The sequence below is a fragment of the Ambystoma mexicanum genome, chromosome 1p, assembly GCF_040938575.1.
Source record: "Ambystoma mexicanum isolate Mex_15411 chromosome 1p, UKY_AmexF1_1, whole genome shotgun sequence".
Lineage (NCBI taxonomy): Eukaryota > Metazoa > Chordata > Amphibia > Caudata > Ambystomatidae > Ambystoma > Ambystoma mexicanum.
Genome location: NC_090921.1, coordinates 838,108,751 through 838,129,089, shown reverse-complemented (window position 1 = coordinate 838,129,089; position 20,339 = coordinate 838,108,751). Strand labels below are relative to the sequence as shown.

The window sequence follows — 20,339 nt, the reverse complement described above, 5'->3', positions numbered from 1 at the left end:
GGGTGGGCTGTATCTCCACGCGTCTCCGGGCCAGGTCCGCGTCCCCAGTGAAGGCCGCAGGTAGTCGCAGGCAGCGGCCTCCACTGCCGCGGGCCGGGGGGCAGGGCCAAGCAGCAGTCACGGCTCTTCCAGCCGGGGAGCAGCACACGGCCTCTGGGGAGCCGCGGGCAGTACCGCGGGGAGCTGTGGGCCAGGGACAAGGCCAAGCAGCTATCACGGCTGCTCCAGCCGAGGAGCAGCCCACGGTCTCCAGGCTCCTCCTTCCCGCTCCTGCAGGTTCCCGTTTCCTTCCACGGGTCGCGGGGAGTGGTCGCAGGCGAAGCCGCAGCTGTCTCAGGGCGGGCGGCCACTCAGCTCTTTCTCTGTGCACAGGATATTGCAGGGCACGCGATGCCCCTCCCCCACCTCGGCTCGCCGTCCAAGTGTTCGTGGAGCCCACAGGCGGCCACACGGGCCTCCGCCAGCCCCTAGGATCGCCGAGCAGGATATCTCGCCACCCCGACCCCGGTTTTCCACCGTTTTTTCGCTAGATCGTATCTTGCAATCTCGGCCACCAGATTTTAGCTTTCAGTTGAGTCAGGGACGCTTCTGACAGGATTTATATTTAATAAGGATTGTGTCCGAGCTGGAGCTCTCACACTAGGCGGCCATGTTCGATGTGCGCATCAGCACCCCCCAAGTATTGCCATATTTTTAACAGCACCCTGTGGCATATTCCGAGGCCACACATTGTTGCAATGGTAGGCAGAAGCCGGCACCTCTGTTTAAGGAACCCTGTAGAAGGCTCCTATCCTGAGCCTGTCCAAAGCTGCCAGAGGCGAAGGCACGGCACTCTGCCCATCTCATTTTGCGTTTCTGACTCCCTACTCACCAGGCCTTGGGCCCGTTCGAGGCCATGAAGCTGCCTATTGACACATTGATTCTACCTATGCACCATTATTTGCGGGTAAGCGTAAGCACTACACAGGAACCGCTCCTCTCATCTGCGCTGCATTACTTTGTATATGTATGTTTGCATGACCACGTGTCTATACTAGAAGTTCAATCACAAGAGTTTACTACCATGCGGATAACAGCACCAGCAATAATTATTTGAAACCCATTGTCAAAGAGGGCTTGCTCCATCAAACATTTCATTCATACCCAGCCTCTGTGACGTGTGTGCCCCCTGTTAAACTGTGATTATCTTGTGTCCGGCACCGGGCAAATGTGACTTGTTGTTAATGTTAAGAATGACGGTCAGGATGCTAATGTCTACTATACTAAAGCACGCCCGTATCTAAAATAAGGTTGCATACATGTTCCTCGACCTGCATTGCTCAATCGACCCTGTCTCAATAACGTTACTTACCCATGGCTAATTACAAGTGTACTTGGCCCAGCTACATCCTCCTGACACACAAACCCTTCCTTACCCTTCTCCCCTGTGCACTGCCAAAAGCTTTTGTATTGTGAACATAGCATAGCGTACACACACTAATGCCTGTGCTCCACTGACCTTCATTCACTGTATTAACACTGTATCGATATACCAGCTGTCTCACATAAGCATTGCATGTCCCTCTGATCTCAGGATCACTGTATACTGCTCGTATTGATAATGCCATCAGAACAGCGCCGTCAACTTCTTAAGATCATAAGCGCATAACTGTTTACCGTATTACATGTATTATCAGCAGGGTGCCCATTCCTACAAGTATGTCCAATGTTTATGCGGTCAGTATACTCCTTACCTGCAGAATAAGCTTAACTGTGTTCCCTTATCTTATTACCCCAATGTTTATGTACTATTATGTTCAACCCTGCACGCTGCTGCACCATAAATCACTGCTAGCTTAAGGCTAGTTATTATTACTGTTGTGTGCAAGTACCCACTGCTGTATTCACCAGTCTTTTGTGCACCTAAACCAGCCTACTGTGGCTTTTACCAGCTGAGCTGCGCTCAGCACTTGCCGATTGTCGTACTCACTAGCTCCACTGTCAGTACTTTAACTAGCCTACAACTGTGCTCACCAGCCCAATTCCACCCTAACTATGCCCAAGTGTACTATGTTTGACAATACCTGTTTACACCTACTCCTACTATCTACCTTACTGGTGCTAGTAAAGCTAACTTATGCTTCAGAATATAATTCAACTTTCTCACATTACTCAACCATTGGAAGTTCTACCATATCTACCCCTCCACCCCAGAGGAACATTAACGCTCAGCATAACTTACTTATTAGTTACCCCATAGGGACAACGATAGACACGAAACCACAACATTACATTACCTGTCCAGACCAACATCCACTCACACACAAGAACTTAAACATTAGCTTAAATAAAACCAATTTTCCATGCCATACTCAACTACGAAACATCAGACTCCGTTCAAGACTGACCAGGCTCCATGAGCCCCCAATCAGAATTGCTATCAACCCATGCTACGCAAGAGAATGCCTAGCTAATAATGATCACACTAAGGGAATAAACAATGACCCGACCACCTCACCCAAACCAAAGCCCGATGCGCACGCTGCTAAAAAAGAACCACTGAGTGAACCCCCCACCTCGGGACATGCCAAAGTAACAAGCCAGTGTAAACCTATGAAACCTTCGCCTAGCAACAACATCCCAGACATAAAAGGCGGATTAATCAATGCCAGATCCCTTGTAGCACATGCCATAGAGATAGCTGACTTAATAAGGGCCGAAAACTGTGACTTTTTAGCCATAAGAGAATCATGGCTTCACGCAGCTGCCGGCCCAGCCCTCATGCTAGCAATCCCACATAAGTATACTTTACTCAGAGCTGATAGAACAGACTCTAGAGGAGGTGGAATAGCACTTCTAGCTCAATCCAACTTAGCCATAAGGCTAGCCCGGCACTTGACATGAAATCATGAGAACTACTCACTGCTAAACTTCCCATCTCTGATTCCCAAACGCTAACCATCCATCTCATCTACAGACCGCCAGGCCCTATCGGTGTATTTGAGGAGGAGATCTTGATAATATTATCAGATAACATGTAAACGACCTCTCAAATACTTTTACTGGGGATCTCAATCTGGGCTTCAACGATCCTAGTGACCAGCAACCTACAGCTATTTCCAATGCACTTACCGAATTTGGCTTCATCCAGAGGTTAACTCTTCCTGCACAAAATAAAGGCAGAACGTTAGACTGGGTGGCAGAACTCAACTGCAATGCCTCAATCACCTCCATAACTCCCCAACTGTGGACTGACCACTACCTCCTATCCTTCACCCTGGCAGTTCTTAGTAGCTCCCCCGACCCTTACTAGGAACAAAAAAAATATCTCGGCAGACAATCTCATACCCATCTTAACACCCGTCCTGAACTCACTGCCTGACAATACTGACCCAGGGACACTACTAGACGTATTTAACAATACTATGTCCAAAGCTCTAGACATGATTTCCCCTTTAAAAATGAGGAGAAGTAAACCCAAAGCTCACTTAAACTCTTGGTTTTCCCCACATCTAAAACCCTGAGAGCTGAAAAAAGAAAATGTGAAGTCATTTGGAGACACCTACCTAATGAGGAAAACAAAACTAACCTCATTAACATCTCAGCTTTATATAAGAAAGAAATAATTCACACCAAACAAGAATCGTATAATAATAGGATTCTCCAAGCAAAATCTAGTACCAAGGAACTTGTTGTAATCTTAAGAGATGGAAGCCCTCATTCCCCCCACAGACAACTGTCTGAAGGACACACTCTGGTGCTCCAGTATTCAGAAGGCCTAAAATAACAAAATCGCCCTTCTTCAGCATAAGATTGCTAGCAAAAAAGCCAACATTAGTAAATCAGACACTCCAGCCATCACCCTTACTCATACTACTAAACCGTCTCATCGATTTAGCTTCTCAAGAGTCTCAGTCCTCGAGGTAGAAAAAATAATCCTCTCACTGAAACCGTCAAAATGTCAGGGAGACATATGCCCAGCCCAAATCATTAAAGATGCGTCAAGAGACGTTTCACCATTTATAACCAAACTTATCGATGCCTCTTTTTTATCAAGTACTATCCCCAGCAACTTAAAACAATCCTGGGTCCTCCCACTTCTCAAAAAACAATCACTAGACCCATCCATACCTACGAATTACAGGCCCATTACAACTTACTTAAAATATTAGACCGAGTGGCCTACCTGCAAATACAGGAGTACATAGAGTCCAATCAGCTCCTGGGCATCCGACAATCTGGTTTCAGGCCCCAACACGGCACTGAAACAGCATTAATAGATCTTAAAACCCAGATCGACTATCATAGGAATAAGGTGGAAAACAGCCTTGCTGCTACTCCTTGACGTCTCGGCCGCCTTCCATTTGGTGGACCATAAAGTACTCTGCAATCACCTTGACTCAGCGGCGCACTTCGCTCAGGATGCCATAGTTTGGATTCAATCATTTGTGAGCAACAGACTATGAGAGTCTTCTCGTCTTCTGCGGCAGCTGACCCTATTCCCATTACATGTGGAGTGCCGCAGGGTTCCTGCTTTTCACCAACCATGTCCAATATATTTACTACGCCTTTATTCGATAATCTAGACGGTCTAGGTATCACCGACACCAACTATGCAGATGATACCCAGATCCTGATACCACTTACCGGGAACTATGACGAGGATACTGGCTTAGTGAATAAACTATACCTCATCCAGGCATGGATGGCCGCTCATGGTCTATGCTTGAATGATGACCACACTGAGCTCCTCATTCTAGGGACTGCTCTCAACATCCACAAACTTGGCCCAAAATATGCCTCCTTCTACATCGATGGCAACCTCATCAAAGTAGCTAAAGAGGTAAAAACCCTTGGCTTTTACCTAGATTCCATGCTCTCCTTTGCCCAAACAGGTCAATGCCATGGCTTCGGCCTCAGTTTATGTAAGCTGATCAGAGCAGGTAAACCATTTCTATCCAAAGACAGCTGCACCACATTTGCTAGAGCCTTAATTCTTTCTAAGTTGGACTACTGTAACTCACTGTACTTGGGCACCAGCAAACAGACTATTAATAAGATCCAAATACTACAAAATAATGCCCTGAGAACGGCACAGGCAATAGCAAGAAGAGAACACATTTCTCAGGCACGAAGGCAGAGCAAATGGCTGTCTATCAGCAACACAATCCTGCTCAAAACAGCATCATTGACCTGCAAATGCCTTAACAAAGCTGCACCACGCTACCTTGTCGAAAGAATTAACAGAAGAACTTCCAGCTGACCCGCTAGAACTGCTAACTCAGATTGTTTAGTAGTACCCAGGTTAAAACTAACTAAAGCTGGGAGGAGGGGAGAAATCAGCTTCCCGGTAAAAGCAGCGCAGCTATGCAACTCGCTCCCCCCCTCCTTTGAGGGCAGATCAAACCTTTCTCAACTCCAGATTTAACACCATCAAATGGCTCAGAGAAAACGACCACTAACCAATCACTCTGAGAGCCCACCCAGCATGTATTTTAACTTCACCTATTAGTTTTCACTGCACAATGTATCTGCCAACACGTGATTACGTTGTATATTAATATTGTAAATATTTGTAGAATTAGACTGTCCAGATCCATTTTATGCATATAATCTATTAGGTCTATTTGTATAAAGTGAACGTTGGATTATGTTGCATCGTAATACTGTAAATGTTGTAATCATAGACCGCCTCGACCTATTGCTTGTATATATTCGTTACCAGTTCCCTAGTGGCATCTCACCGAGAAACCATTGTACATCTATTCCTGTAACCCATGTAACACTAAGTTGAAAGTATTCTTGTATCTTCCTGTTTTTCTGCGGCCTGATACCTCCGGGCCTGGTGCGCATTACAAATTAATAAACAAACAAACAAAACAAACAAACAAGATTGAGGGCTGACAGCTGAGCCAGCCATTTACAGAGTTTGGGGTTTTGGCATGGGGTGTGCCCTGCTGCGTTTATTTTTAATTGGCGTGTAACAGATACACATAAAAGGTGGACAACCTTAACGTATGCAGCAGTAATACAGAAAGACGCATGCTGCATCGCCATTGCTTATTTTCCTGGAGAGTTACCCCACACCTATGTAGAGCCATCAAAAGAAAATAAAGCCACATCTTTTGCTTTCGAATTGCAGTATATCATATCACAATTGGCTCATTTATTTTCTTTCTGCGAGATCGAAAGTCCTACACTGTGCCTCTCCGAAGAAGCTCTAAACACTTTTTTCTTTTTCAATACTGATTTACCCAAAACTTTTTTTGTTGTTGATGAATCCTAATCCAGGGCCTCGACTGGGATGCACATTTGTAATGCGTCCTCTGGGAAGCCTCCAGTAGTCTCTGGGACACCCGGTTTCCCAAGTCATCTTGCAAGGTTGGCCATATGGATTCTACTGGTTGGTGGTAGACCACTGTTTAGACTAGAATGAGCGACTGCCTGCTGTTTACTGCAAAGAAATCCAGTGGCTGGAGGTGTGGGGGGTCGTCTGCTAGACTTTGTTTCCTATGAATAAATGCATGGGATACCAATGTAGTCATGGTCATGGTTACGATCATGGCCTGTTCTTTCCTTGGATAATGAGACCCCTGAGGACGGAACCAGAATCGCCTACTTTTTTAACAGGATGTCTGGAGTCCTGCGATTGGGTGGCCATCAAATTTTGGAAAGGTAGCCAGCCACCTTGTGATTGGAAGAGGATTGTTCAATCAGCGCTCAGTTTTCCAATTTAACCTGGAGTCGTCACCCTTACCATGTCGAAGTTGAACCATGAAAGTCAAACGTGCCAATTTGCCAGCCTGTCCTGTTACTGAGAAGGCGCTGGACCAAACAGAACCGAGCATGAGGATGTTTGAAGGAGCAACTTAAAAAAAATATACATATTTTGTTTTACTGCGTTCGCTCTGATTTTACGCTCTGATAAAACGTAGCCTGCCTGAATTGCCATTAAGGAAATGGGGATGTGGACAAAGGAACTGTTGCGTGGATACCTTTACCTGTCATTTCTCCAGTGTGGAGACGGCAAGCCAAAGGTTTGGCGAGAGGTGAGCACTGCACTACAGAGAGCCAGTCACGCTCTGGCAACATATCCAAGGACAGATCTGTTATTGACTCCGTGAGTAGAAGCCTCAAGCAAAAAACGCCTGGCCGAAAATGGGTACTAGCCACAACCTGTGCTCAGGCTTGTGAACATCAAAATGGTGGATAGCCCTTTTCAAATCTTGCCAGAGCTGCAGGTAGGGATTGATGGGGTAGGAGGGCGCTGGACAGCATTCAACAAATCGATATGAAATTGTGGTGGGTACATCAAACTCCAGCTATAGTTGAAAGAAATCAAGACAAAAGACACCCCTATTAAAGTGCAGGGTTGTGAAATATGCAGACACAAGAGACTGAATCTGTTGGCACACCCAGAGCGAGCGCTCTTGGAAAATCCACTTAAGGAAGGGAGTTTGGCCATGGAGAAATGAGAGGCTCCATGAACGCGAAGTTGAAGGTGATCCACACCCCTCTGTAGTGCCTGGGCCCCTGTCTGGCGCTGGTGTGAACCATGCTAGAGATGTACTGTGGGCATAGGAGAAGCAGACATTGCCAGAGATTACCTCTGCTGTGAGTAGTGCTAGAGCGCAGAGAAGGGCCGTGGGCAGAAGGAGCAGTGTTCTGTGAGAGGTGTTGTGTACCTGTATTGGAAAGGATAACAGTTCTTTTTGCGAGGTGGCAAGTATCCATCAGAAGGAGGAAAAGAGCACATGGTGAGTGCCGCTGAGTAACAGTGATGAGGAAAAACGTGCTTTGTGGGAAGCACTGTGTACCCATGAGAACAAGGATCAGTGTGCTTGGCTAGAAACAATGAGTATGCGGGACTAGAAGCGCTACAATGCTCGAGACTCTGCATACCTATGAGCAGAAAGAATAGAATACCCGTTACAAGGATGGACATGGCGCTGTTTGAGAAGGCTCAGTGTCCGCGCGGAGTTCAACACCCTTGGTGAGAAGCAATATAGAGCATGAGGTACTGAGTACCTGAGAGCCGATGGAGTAGAATGCTTTAGAGAATTAAATACCTGTGAGAAGGCGATAAAGAGTGCTTAGCGAGAGTACCTGAGCAATGGTGTTAAGAAAGCAGCTGCACAACCCTGCAGCAGCGCAGGGTGAGGGGCGCTTCGAAGCAGAGGCATTGAGTGTTGAGAAGATTGAGTGCAGAAGCCTTGGTGTGAGGAGTGTATGTATATCCCTGAAAAGGTGCATCTAGATTACTCCCAGGGGACAATATGTATATACATGGGAAGGTAAGTGTTGAAGAAAGCCTAGAAAACCATTGATGTTAGTTAGGAATTGTTGGATCCAACTGATGGGCATCGAAAATGGGGTTTGGAAGAAGAGTGATGACCCAACTCCTTTCATTATGAACAAAGCGGATCAATTCCTAATAGGTAGGAAAAACAGAAAATGTAAATCTATTGCCCCCCATCCCCACACCCCCACGAGAGAGAAACAAACCTGTGTGTTGGAAGATCATAGAACAAAACCATAGAACAATACTGTAAGGACATGGACTCTTAGATGAGCAGTTTAAGTTGTATATAAATAAGCCTATTCATGGGGGGATTACAAGGTAGCCATTTGGAGTTCAGTTCGGCTTTTCCTAGGCGCATTGCAATGTAATCGAATTGGTTAAACGACTGATCGTGGCCGTCCTCCTGCCCAAGAAAGGCTACTTTTGAGTTCATGGAGAAAATGGTGTTTCTGACTTGACAAGGAAAAGAAGATGACTTAAGATACTTTTGTTTTTTGAATAAATTAGATACAAATGTAATTTATTTTGTACGTGTATATTTAGGGAAGTGAACGCTCTGCTGCAGAAGCACCGCTGCCCTGCATCTTGCCAAGACCTTTCTGACAGTAGCTGTGCCAGTGGCTGAGGATATGAGGACATCGGACTGTTCAGCGACAAGAGGAAGCCAAAGAACGGGCACTCCCTTCCACAACTCAAGAGCCAGAGACTGTTCCCAAGCCTCAAGCACCCCTGAGGCTTTGCTGCTCTTCCTGTGCAGACTTGTCATGACGAGGCGGGAGTGCTGGACACTGTGAGCACCAGTCGCGGGCAAACCTCGAGGCCTATTACAACAAAAGCCAAGCAACAGCCAAGCATCTTAAAAATATATTGGTTATCCCAAGAGTCTGGCTCTTACCTGAACTTCCTCTGCTAGACACCAGCTGCACCCCCTCGGTACCAGAACCATACAGATGGCAAATACTGCAACTGCACCATAACGCAACTTGAGTGCATGCTCGCTCCAGATCCACACCTTCACTACTGTGTCCTAAGCCACCCTGCTTGCATGCAGAGCCTGCTCGTCAACACCAGAACTGTCTCTGCCCAATCAAAGACTAAGGACTGCCACTTTTGACCTTTGACTTTGAGAATGTATCGGGTTCTCACAGTCGGGAGCAAACCTGCAGACCTGAGCTCTATCTTGAACATTTGGCCTTTACTTAACATTTTGAGTATTGCAGCATCAGGACCAGTATCCGGCTCAGCCATTCAGCAGCTGGTCTGTGGCTCCAATGAATTCTTATGAGTGATGAACTATTAGGCTGAGTGGATACAGAACCTGAAGTGCCTTTGGGGTACTGGCAGCCAAGGTACTCGAAGAACTAAAAACAGTTTGATATTGGGCATTGCCAGTAACCCTTAGCATTAAGGTCATACATAACCTTTGAACACTAGAACATCTATTTCTCGATTCGTTTACATACCTGTAATCTACACACCATTGTTCTTACCTCAATAGATGATAAAGTATTTTTATAACATCTTTGTGTGGACAATCCCTTATTGAATGTTATGTGTTATATTGTGTATCTGACTTTAACTGCCCTCTCCCCTTCTTGGAGTTGGCCTTGAGTGCTCAGCCATTGCTACTATGGAGGGAGTCAGGAAAGCCTAAGAGAAACACGTTTGCCTAGTTGTGAGAGGATTTGTTTGAACATTTGTAAAGCCTGTAATGTGCACAAGGCTCTCGTCAATATTCCCCAGGTCTGGTGGCAGTGCAACAGGAATAACAGCTGATGTCAACTAAATGCCCTGCTGTCCCTTATTTGCTGGGCCGAGGGTCTCATTTCAAGAAAATTAAAATATGCCATGAGCATTAGTCTAGGAAACCAAAAGCCAGGCACTCCTTCTCCATCTAAATCCAGACCGGAGTCCTATCCTCCCTTTTAAAAGTGTGAAGTTTTTAAATTAGGTTCAAGATGTCTCTTATGATATGTATTGACCTCTATTACCTTTTGATATGGACTTTACATTTGAATATCTGCTTACAAAGGTCGGGTTTGCAAATATGCTCATTTCCTCGATTGGCCGCAGAATCAGTTCGTGCTGTGATCCGAACACAGTGGAAGTTGAACATGGCGCATATCATTGGTGCTCGCTTTCAACAATTTTATTTTCAATGTCTGTGGTTTGTTGTGATTTAGGATAGGCGAAAGAGATCCTGATTAAGGATTATCTTTCAGAAGTGACAGAAATGTGGTTTTAACTTTTTGGGACGGTGTTGCATTTCATTCTAAAGGCATCTAAATCTAGTATCCCCTTTAGGTATCCAATAAAAGTTGCCAGGACTGAAATTCTCTGTATAGAAGTTGATAGCAATGGCAACTCATTAAATCTTCTGCATCTATGACTAAGCTCCCATGCATGTATATATTGGAATGTATGTCACTGCAAACAATAATCGTCTTTATATGCTTAATTTTAATCCAGTCTTCTTTCGTTTTTAATATGATATTTATTTTGTTTAAATCTCTTGTATTGTTATTGTTCAGATCAATACTAACCAACATAGCGTCATCACATAATTACCGCATGACAATCGCCTTTCTCGCATCGTATAGACACTAACAAGGAAACAATACTAAACAGGATCAACAGTTCAAGCAACAGCCTGCTTAACATACATCAGGGAGGTTTAGACTCCAATGTCTGCCTGCGCGGGGCATCAGGTCTCTCCACCCAAAATCGCCAGTCTTCCCTCCCGCTGCTCCCCCCGCTCCCCACCTACCCCACATTTATTACACTCTGGTCACGTGATTTAGTACCTCATCCCTCTAATTCAGTGAGTTTATCTCAAGGGGGTTTATCATCCTCGTTATTGATATGACAACGCTATAAGGATAGTTTTATTTTAACGCATACTTCGGTATACTGGATTTTTATTATTAAGAAACCTCAGACATCGAGAACACAGCGGCACGGCTACTACATCTCGACTGTAGGTAACCCATAATACCAGGTTTACGGTCCCTCCAGGCGCTACCAGGCAAGAATATTTGAAGCACTCTGCGCGGTGTATTAGATCTGCAAGGCCGTGGAGCCAAAGGAAAAAACATCTCATACCAACCTCAGTCTTGGGTTGGATAGCTCAAGGGCAACATGCTTATCTTGGTAGCAAGACGACGCGGAGTAACACAGGTTTGATCCCCGGGTCTGCGCTTAGAAACCTCTGGGTTTTAAGCTTGTTATAAATAAAACAACTGTAATACTCTGCAGCTTCCTCTAGATGTCGGCCTATGCATAGCATGTGCATCTAAGCAGATATAAGCATCAGAAATACGATTATGGTGAGTAATGTATCCCTTATAAACCAAGAGAAGACAAACATCTACGAACAACATTCACTTAGAAGCCTTACAATATGTCAAGTGTTACAGAGGATTGTTATTTTCTAACAGAATGGTAAAACTCATGTTAGAGATTGGACTATCAACACATCGAAGTAGCCAAGGAACCACCCCAGCAGCCACCCTCTGGGCTTCGCACAAAAGACCTACTTTAGGCCACCCGAAAAAAAACCTCTGTCCCTCTTAGACCAGATCCCAAGATATATGCTTAATAATAATGATGCTGCTGGCGAATGTGTGCTATGGTAACCAGAGAACGTCGGCTTATACTTTTCTCACCCTAGCTGCCAATGCAGTCTATGCACTAGGTTGCCTGCCCATTGGCAAAAGTATATCCACATGGACGGCTACTGCACACCACACCAGGAAATCCCAGCATGCTGAGTTTCTCCCAAAACCCCAGGTGAAGCTCAACCAAGCCACAATCTCCATCACTGCATAGCTAGTCCAAACTGTTGCAGGCATGTTTCCATTTTCTCTGTGCTCCTTTTACTCTATACACCACCCACTGCCAGACTTGGTGCCCACTCAAGGATAGCACAGGACAGGTTCCAAACCAGAAGTGCACTTTGACTGAGATTTAGCCCTGGACCGTCAGACGGAAGTTTTAAACTGCCACCCTGGCCCTCTGCTAACCTCCTGCAGTCCTTTCCTTAAACCCTCTATGTGCAGACCAAGAATGCTACCAGCCCGGGAGTTTCCACAGATCCCACCAATCAGACTTCAAACAACACCAGACTAAACCTTTACAACCAATTTACGAATCAGAACCCCGGCCAATAGATCCTTGCACCACAGGAACACAAGGCTCCCCTCTGTAGCCAAAAGGTTGTATTGTATAATATCTTGCCATTCAAAAACAGCTAAAGTAAATTAAGCCTATCCCCCTTCTCACCTGCAAATTCTAACACATTAATTAGCTACAGATGGAGAAATGACTGTGAAGTGTACAACAAAACTATATGTTGTGCCTTCTGATAAGGCAGACATTATGATACGATCCGACTGTGAGGGCAACAGTCCTGGTTTGTACTCCCCTCGAAAGGCTGCGCATTTGTTTTTCTTAACTGATTTACTGATCTTTTGTCCCAGAAGGGTCAGACGCTGCAGCCTCATCTGGGCAGCACCTTATGATGTGTCCCTAAGCGACCATTCTCCTCTCAGGGTTAGCAACCACCATCTGTGGCCAAAGATGCACGGATTATTTCATCTTGTTTTGGTTAGTGGCAGGCATTAGCTGAAGAAGCCCCTTCTGTGTTTGAGTTTTGGATCTAAACCTTGTACTCTGTGTGTGTGAAAGGAAACTGATGAATCTATGCATAGTCTTGGCCTCTGCCTGCCTTGAAGCGCAAGGACCGGGGAAGCCAAGATCCGGTCTAGCCGAATGCTTGAATGGTGTGCGGTATTCTTGAGCAGAATCCAAATCTTGAGTGTTTGCCCGTGAAGCAGCCCAGGAAAGTGTGAATGTGGTGACCGCCAGGTGTTGGAATCGATTCACCCTTCTGATTGGCGGTTCAGTTTGCACTCAGTTCCCAGGACTCGTATAAAAAAAAAAGTTTGTTGCACTGCATGGTCTAACTTTGGGACTATTCCCAAAACTGGAGAATGCCAAACCACAGAAGAACATGGGAAGTCTTGCTTCTGAAACTGGCCAATACCCATCAGATGGTGAAGCTCTGCCAGTATCTGCAGATACCGAACTTCTCAGGTGACCAGAGGGACCTCCATTCCCCTAACCCAGAGAGAACCGCTGGTTGGAAAGCCTCCAAGTACCCGTGCTCACTGAGTAGGTTTGCTGCTCAATCCTGCGCAGATAAATCATGAAGAGGCAAGAGTACCAGAAAGCGCTGCATACTGGTAATGGAAAGCGCTCAGAGCCTATTGTTACAAAACCTATGAAACAAGTTCTCCAGGGACACCTTCCCATATTCCTGTTGACATCACAGGTATGCTTGCAGCTTTGCTGGTGTGATTGCTCGCATTAAGTGTTCTCTGCTGAGATCTGTATATAATCAGTAGGTCTTAGGTTCCAGCGCCTGCAGGTCACCTGTGTCTTTCATCCTGTCGAGGTTGTTAAAGGGCAGACTAATATGGACTAAGTATGTATATGCAAAGCAATGCTGGGGCACTATATCAAATAAATAATTGAATTCAAGTACTCTATGTAAATTGTTAATCGTGCACTATTTACTACAAATTATTAGCAGTATTTCTGATCCTTTGTTTCAGACTGAAGAACACCAAATTTTCAAATGTGTTTTAATTCTTATTCCTGTGTTCTTTTTTCTTCCAGTGGAACATTTGAAGGATGTTTTGGTGGGTCCAGGGATTGAGCTGCGCCTTCCCACCGAAGATCAGAACCATGACCCTGATAGCAACTCTGACACGCAGTCGATCAATTCCACGAGTATGTGCACTTAAAAATCATAGCCCTTCTGCAATCACATCATCCTTTAGCACTCTGCAGGATGGCGCCAGCCAATCGGCAAAGTCGGAACGCAGGCTGTACTCTATGGTACAATCCTGCGGTCCGGGCTCCCTCGGTAGCCAGCGCCCCCTTCCACCTCATCTCTTAGCACCCGCTTAGTTTCCTACGCAGGTGCTAAGAGTGCGTTTTTGTTTTTAGATGTACAAAAATAATTTACCCTTGAAGCACGGCCCAGCGCCGCACTGTGCTATCATCCCGGAAACCCGTTTTCAATGTTCACGATGTCCAACGTTGGGGCGCGCTTCAAAAGTAATTTTTGTTTATGTAAACACCTTTAGTACCTGTGTAGATAACTACACGGTTGCTCATGGCGATATGGCCCTCGGTGGGGGGCCGTCCCTGTCGGTAACGGCATTGCTGCCCTCATTAAGGGACCTTTGCTACGCTCATCCTTTAAGTAGGGTGGCAGGCCTTTACCGACAGGGTCAGCCCTCTGCCCCGGGGCATATTGCCTCATTTATCCATGCTTTGGGTCAGCTTCCTAATTACTGCCGAATGTTCTGGGCCTCATTACGACCCTGGCGGAAGACCATGGTGCTATTAGCACCATGGTCCATGCCGGTAAATTACCGACTCCGCCATGGAGAAAGGGGGAATTACCACCCCATTACAAGGTTGGCGGGGCGGTAATTCCCCCTTCCTCCATGGCCCTTCCCCATTCCCATTTTTGCCCCATAGGGCTCAATGGGAATGGGGAAGGCGCTAAGTACGGTGCCGCAAATTGCGGCACCGTAATTAGCACCAAGGTCACTTTGCGGGTCCCTACTTTAACGGCTGGTCTACACCAGCCGTTAAGGTCGGGTCCCGCAAAGGGACCTCGTAATTAGGCGCTAATAGGTTAACGGCGCCGCAGCCTTTTACGGCGCCGTTAACCCATTAGAGCCTGGGTTGTAATGAGGCCCTCTGTCTTGGAACTTGCCCAGTTTGTCCCAACATCTACTTTTGCATAAATGGGCTGTAGCAAAGTTCCCTGCGTAGGACCTTTGCATAAATGGGCTGTAGCAAAGTTCCCTGCGTAGGACTTTTGCATACATGGGCTGTAGCAAAGTTCCCTGCGTAGGACTTTTGCATAAATGGGCTGTAGCAAAGTTCTCTGTGTAGGTCTTTGTACAGGTGGGAGAGAGGCCATGGGGGCCGGTTTCCTCCCTCAGCCAGTGGGCCCTACAACTCCCCACAAATTAGCAGGCGTTCAGAAGCCCATACCCCAAACTAATTACATTGAAGATACACTTCCCATGGTGCATGCAAGGCTCCCCCCAAAAACATATTGCAGACAAACGTTCACACTATACACATAGCCATATGTTCGCACTGTGCTCTCACCGTGCCACGCAAGCCTTCCAGTGCGCTCACGAAGATCCTGCAAGGGCACAGCTGCAGCAGAAGCATCTCCAGTCCTTAAGAGCTCATGTGGATTCACAAGCCTGTGCGCAGGTACTATGGATGTGGGTAGGCTCTGAATGTGAAGCATCACAGAAGCTTGAGCACATACCAGGGAATAACCCAAACCCCTTAGAAACTCCTTCACTTACATTACACTCTAATGGCCACAAGAACAAATATAACTTTGGGCCAGCTTACTCGGATTCATTGTTGCATGCAAGAAGTGAAGCATAAGTGAAGCAACCTCCAGCTCCCAGCCTCGGAATCCCCCTTAGGTCTGAAGATGTAGTCTTGCCCAGGAGTAGGGGGGGCATGCTTTCAAAGCTGGTTAGCCAGGATCATTAGTGTGGGTTGTTGGAGAAAGTTGTATTCGGCAGTGAGAGGAGTTTTAAAGGCGATGCATGAAGTGTGGAGGAAATGCGGTTGATGGAGGAGGAGGAAGGACGACGAGGAGTCTGGTGTGGTGCAGGAGGTGGCAGTAAAGTCTGGAATCATCAATTATAATGAGCTGCAATAGTCCTCTTTTTAGGGGCTGTGTGGGTGAGGACAATGAAATACAAAATCTAAAGAATCCCACAAACCAGCTTCCTTCCCTTGCTGTTCAGAGTGAGTAACCCTAGATGCATATATACTTGCTCATGTACGCCCCTTAACCAAAAAACGGGCGCATAACCATGTAATTATCAAAAATATACATATTTTAATGTTTATCAAAACACACATCACATTCACAATACATTTTTCTTAAAAGCAACACAACAGAGTGATCCAAACACATGCTGAACCACGTATCTCTGTGTATACATATTCCACAACTTCTACAAATGGCATAGAAGCTGACACATCAAAATCCTTACCTATGCCTGACTATGGGATATTTTTATATTTTGACCACCACTGTTACTAATGCCCTCCCTGCTTTCTACGGGCAAAAGGCTGTGCCAACACTTCAATAATGTGATAGAACCAACATAGAGCTTTATCATGAGAATATACACAGAAATTCATCCACATTGTATATCCTGTTGGTCCTGTCATCAGGGCACTTAGTCTTTGTACATGTTCTGGTTTTCACGTATATCATCACGTGTCAGTTTGCCAAAATTTCTCTGTCATCTCTCAAAGGCTTTCTATGGACTGTGCCGTTCTTGCTGTCTCAATTTTGTGATCTTCACTATTCACAAATAGGTTCTATTGCGAAATTTGCAATGATTTCCCACTACTATATTCGCTCCAAATCGCGTACTTCCCGAGATCGGCGTTCACGAGTTACACGGGAAGAACACGAAGAGACTGTGAGATTCCGTAGCAGAGTTAATAACATCAAGTGTGGTGGAAAACCACAAACTCCCTCCAGACAAAAGACCGTGGGGAAAAGATCCACTGAGCAACGTTGCAGGTGTTCAGACAGATTGTTCTGCCTTCGCCCCCGCAGGAAAAGCGCAGTACGCGATTTGGAGCGAATATAGTAGTGGGAAATCATTGCAAATTTCGCAATAGAACCTATTTGTGAATAGTGAAGATCACAAAATTGAGACAGCAAGAACGGCACAGTTCTAGAAACACATTATTGAAGTGTTGGCATAGCCTTTTGCCCATAGAAAGCAGGGAGGGCATTAGTAACAGTGGTGGTCAAAATATAAAAATACCCCATAGTCAGGCATAGGTAAGGTTTTTGAAGTGTCAGCTTCTATGCCATTTGTAGAAGTTGTGGAATATGTATACACAGATACGTGGTTCAGAATGTGTTTGGATCACTCTGTTGTGTTGCTTTTAAGAAAAATGTATTGTGAATGTGATGTATGTTTTGATAAACATTAAAATATGTATATTTTTGATAATTACATGGTTATTCGCCCATTTTTTGGTTAAGGGGCGTACATAAGCAAGTATATATGCATCTAGCTTCCTTCCCTTGCTGTTCACTCTGAACAGCAAGGGAAGGAAGCTGGTTTGTGGGATTCTTTAGATTTAGTAAAGTCTGGAAGACAAGGTAGAGAACTGGTTGAGGTAGGAGTAGTCGGAGTTGGTGGTGAGAAGCTGGAGGCAGTGACATCTGGAAGAGGAGCTAGATAGCGAGAGATGTTAGTTGGAGGAGGTGGTGGTTAGCAGCTGGTGGAGGAGGTGATATCTGGAGGGTGAGGTAGAGGACTGGAGATGGTGGCAGCCATAGGTTGCCGAGAGAGGTTGGAAGAGGAGGCAACCGTTGAAAAAGAAGGGGAGGACTTGCAATAGGAGGTTTAAGGAGGAAAAGTGGCAAGTGCACTGGAAGTGGCCTTATGGGCAGAGGGAGTGAAACATCTAGTAAGAGCAGGAAAGAACAAGGATGCCAGGGTGGCCCAAAGCAGGTGGCGGAGTTGAGAGGTGGCTTTGCGATCCAGGCAAGAAGGTTAGCCTAGCAAGGTCTCTAGATGCCCTGGGGACATTCACTGTATTTTGTGCAGCATAGGTCGGGCCTGGTGAGCCACAGATAGGTTAGGAGACTCCTCATTTGAACTCTCCGACCTTGTGCTGCTCCAGTACTACCTGCAACTGATGGAGCTGACCCAGAGCTGTCTTCCAGAAGGGCCGGAAGTTGACTGGCCTTGGACCTGGATATGTAACATAGGTACAGGACCCTGGAAGCCTGCAAACAGAAAGCTGAAGCAGAGCCACAGACTACCCTGGGACAAGAGGTTGAAGGACTGGACATTGGTTTGAATTATGACTGAGAGCGTGGCCCAGCCAAACTTCAGGGGGTTTGCAGTTTTCTTTTTCATTTGTCCAAGGAGGCCCAACTTGAAGAGTGGACTGGTTGTTGTGATGTTTCCAATAGAAGTAGAAAAGCTATCTTGGCTACTGAAGATCTCACTTTTTGGACTGAGAGCAACAGGACAGCAGTCTTTCTCCTTAACCTCTCCATGTATGCCGATTAGCCCATTTGTATATCCTAAAATGTGTGGTTTTAGCGCTTTCCTACACTGTGGGCAGCCAGTTCATTTCTGGATTTTTCTTCCTGCAGATGCGGAGACGCTCAGCATGAACGGGTCCATTGAGTTCTGCCGGCAAGACTCTGACCTGAGCCAGAAGGTAAGCCGATGCCTTGACAATTCACCTGCTCCAATAGTTGTGTTAGTGACAATTTGGATGAAAACCATTGTGTCCCTTATAATGGGTAACACCCAATACTGCTTTCCTGCTGGCTGTTGGGGACCAAAATAAAGGCTCTGAAAAGCGGTAATAGAGTAATTCATATCCGGTTCTATATAGCACTTAATGCAGGATTCCTCCTGCTTCTCAGTTCTGTAATCATCGCTGATATCATTATCCAATTGGTAATTGTGCTCCTTTTATTAACTTTAGAAGGAGGGAGCCTGAATTGGCCCTGGTGGGATTTGCAAGCTGGCCCCATGGGGAAGACGAGCGCTTAACAAGCGGGTTTTCTCCCGGACACAAATGTAATTAGCATTTGTGTTTGTGTGTCATCTTGAGCCAAATTGTTGCTCATTTTGTATTCCCCTGGCTGTGTTTTCTGAAATGCAAAAGACTTTATTCTATGATGAAGCACTGAGGAGGACCGTCCCTACAGAAGGCAGCATAGCACTTGGAGACGGCCATGTCTGCTATGTATTATGCCCCATAAAACGTTTTAGAATTACCACAAATCCTATACCCTTGTTAGCAGTCTTTGCAAGAAGTTTGAACCCTCCACTCACCCACCTGAGCCGATTCTACGTGAACTGGGCTAGCTGGGAGGTGCTTACACTGCTAAGGAAGCCTCTTGTGCTCTCAATGTAGCATTGTTCCAGAGCACCGCGGCCACACACTGCGGTTCATTTTAAGGGTAAATTTCACGCAGGGTACCGCCAACATTAGCATTTAGGGGCTGCAGGTTCTTGCATGTGAGCTTACATGTTGGTAATACGGCGTCTTAAGTGACAGAGTAAAAACCTGCCAAATCCCATTTGCTCTCCTTTTATGCTCTATTTTGTAACAAATGTAAAGGCCACCAGCAAATTACATCTTGCAAGTGGCATGCGTGTGTCAGTGGATGCCTTTGCTGCTTCTTTCTTTGCTTTTCCTACACCTGCGGCTGACTCACACTCTGACACAGCCCTCTCTAACCATCACCTTTCCATCTCCAACAATCTAGACGTCCTTGCCCCTGTCATTATAATCCGTCTGAAGCCTAGCTCCAAGTGCAACTCTTGGTATGACTCTGACCCCGCTGACCTGAAACGCAAGTGTAAGGTGGCTGAAAGGAAGGGGAGGGCTTCAGGGGAATCCTCTGACAAACTGGCTTGTCACCTGCTCCAAAGGCAATACAGACTATCTGTAATGTCCAAGAAGAGAGTCCAAGCCCGCGTCTCTGCAGCCTATAACAACACGGCTGAACTCTAAAATCTGCAAGGAGCTGGCTAATCCTTCAGTTCACCCCTCTCCTGTTCCCTCCCAGCTCCACTGTACAGCTCTGGCTTCTAACTTCACCACTAAAACTCAGGACCTCTTGTCCTCTCTCCTCCTCCTCTCCCTCTACCACTCTCAGCCCCCATCTGGCCGCCTCTCCCTCTCCTCCTCCTTTCTCCTCTTTTTCTCCGGCAACACCCGACTATGTTTCTAGACAAGCCTCATCTATCCAAACGGGTGCTTCTTTGCTCCTCCAGAACCATCCAGGACCACATTGACACCCTCGCTCCAGCCTTGGCTGATTTCTGCAATCACTCTTTCGCCATTGGATCCTCACCACCTCTCTCCTCAAGCACTACCTTGTGCACCGCATCATTAAAAATCCTTCTGCCGATCCTACCTGTACAGCAAACTA

General features: G+C 46.1%; 1 protein-coding gene across 8 annotated transcripts in view; it reads left to right on the top strand.

Moving 5' to 3' along the window:
• ARHGEF2 (Rho/Rac guanine nucleotide exchange factor 2) overlaps nucleotides 1-20,339 on the top strand; it is a 1,257,231-nt gene that overhangs the window by 1,216,464 nt on the left and 20,428 nt on the right. For all 8 annotated transcript variants that reach the window (XM_069652802.1, XM_069652804.1, XM_069652803.1 and 5 more), the window contains 2 exons: nucleotides 13,961-14,074; nucleotides 18,540-18,607. In XM_069652802.1, the coding sequence (XP_069508903.1) occupies nucleotides 13,961-14,074; nucleotides 18,540-18,607 (182 nt within the window). The remainder of the gene's footprint in view (nucleotides 1-13,960; nucleotides 14,075-18,539; nucleotides 18,608-20,339) is intronic.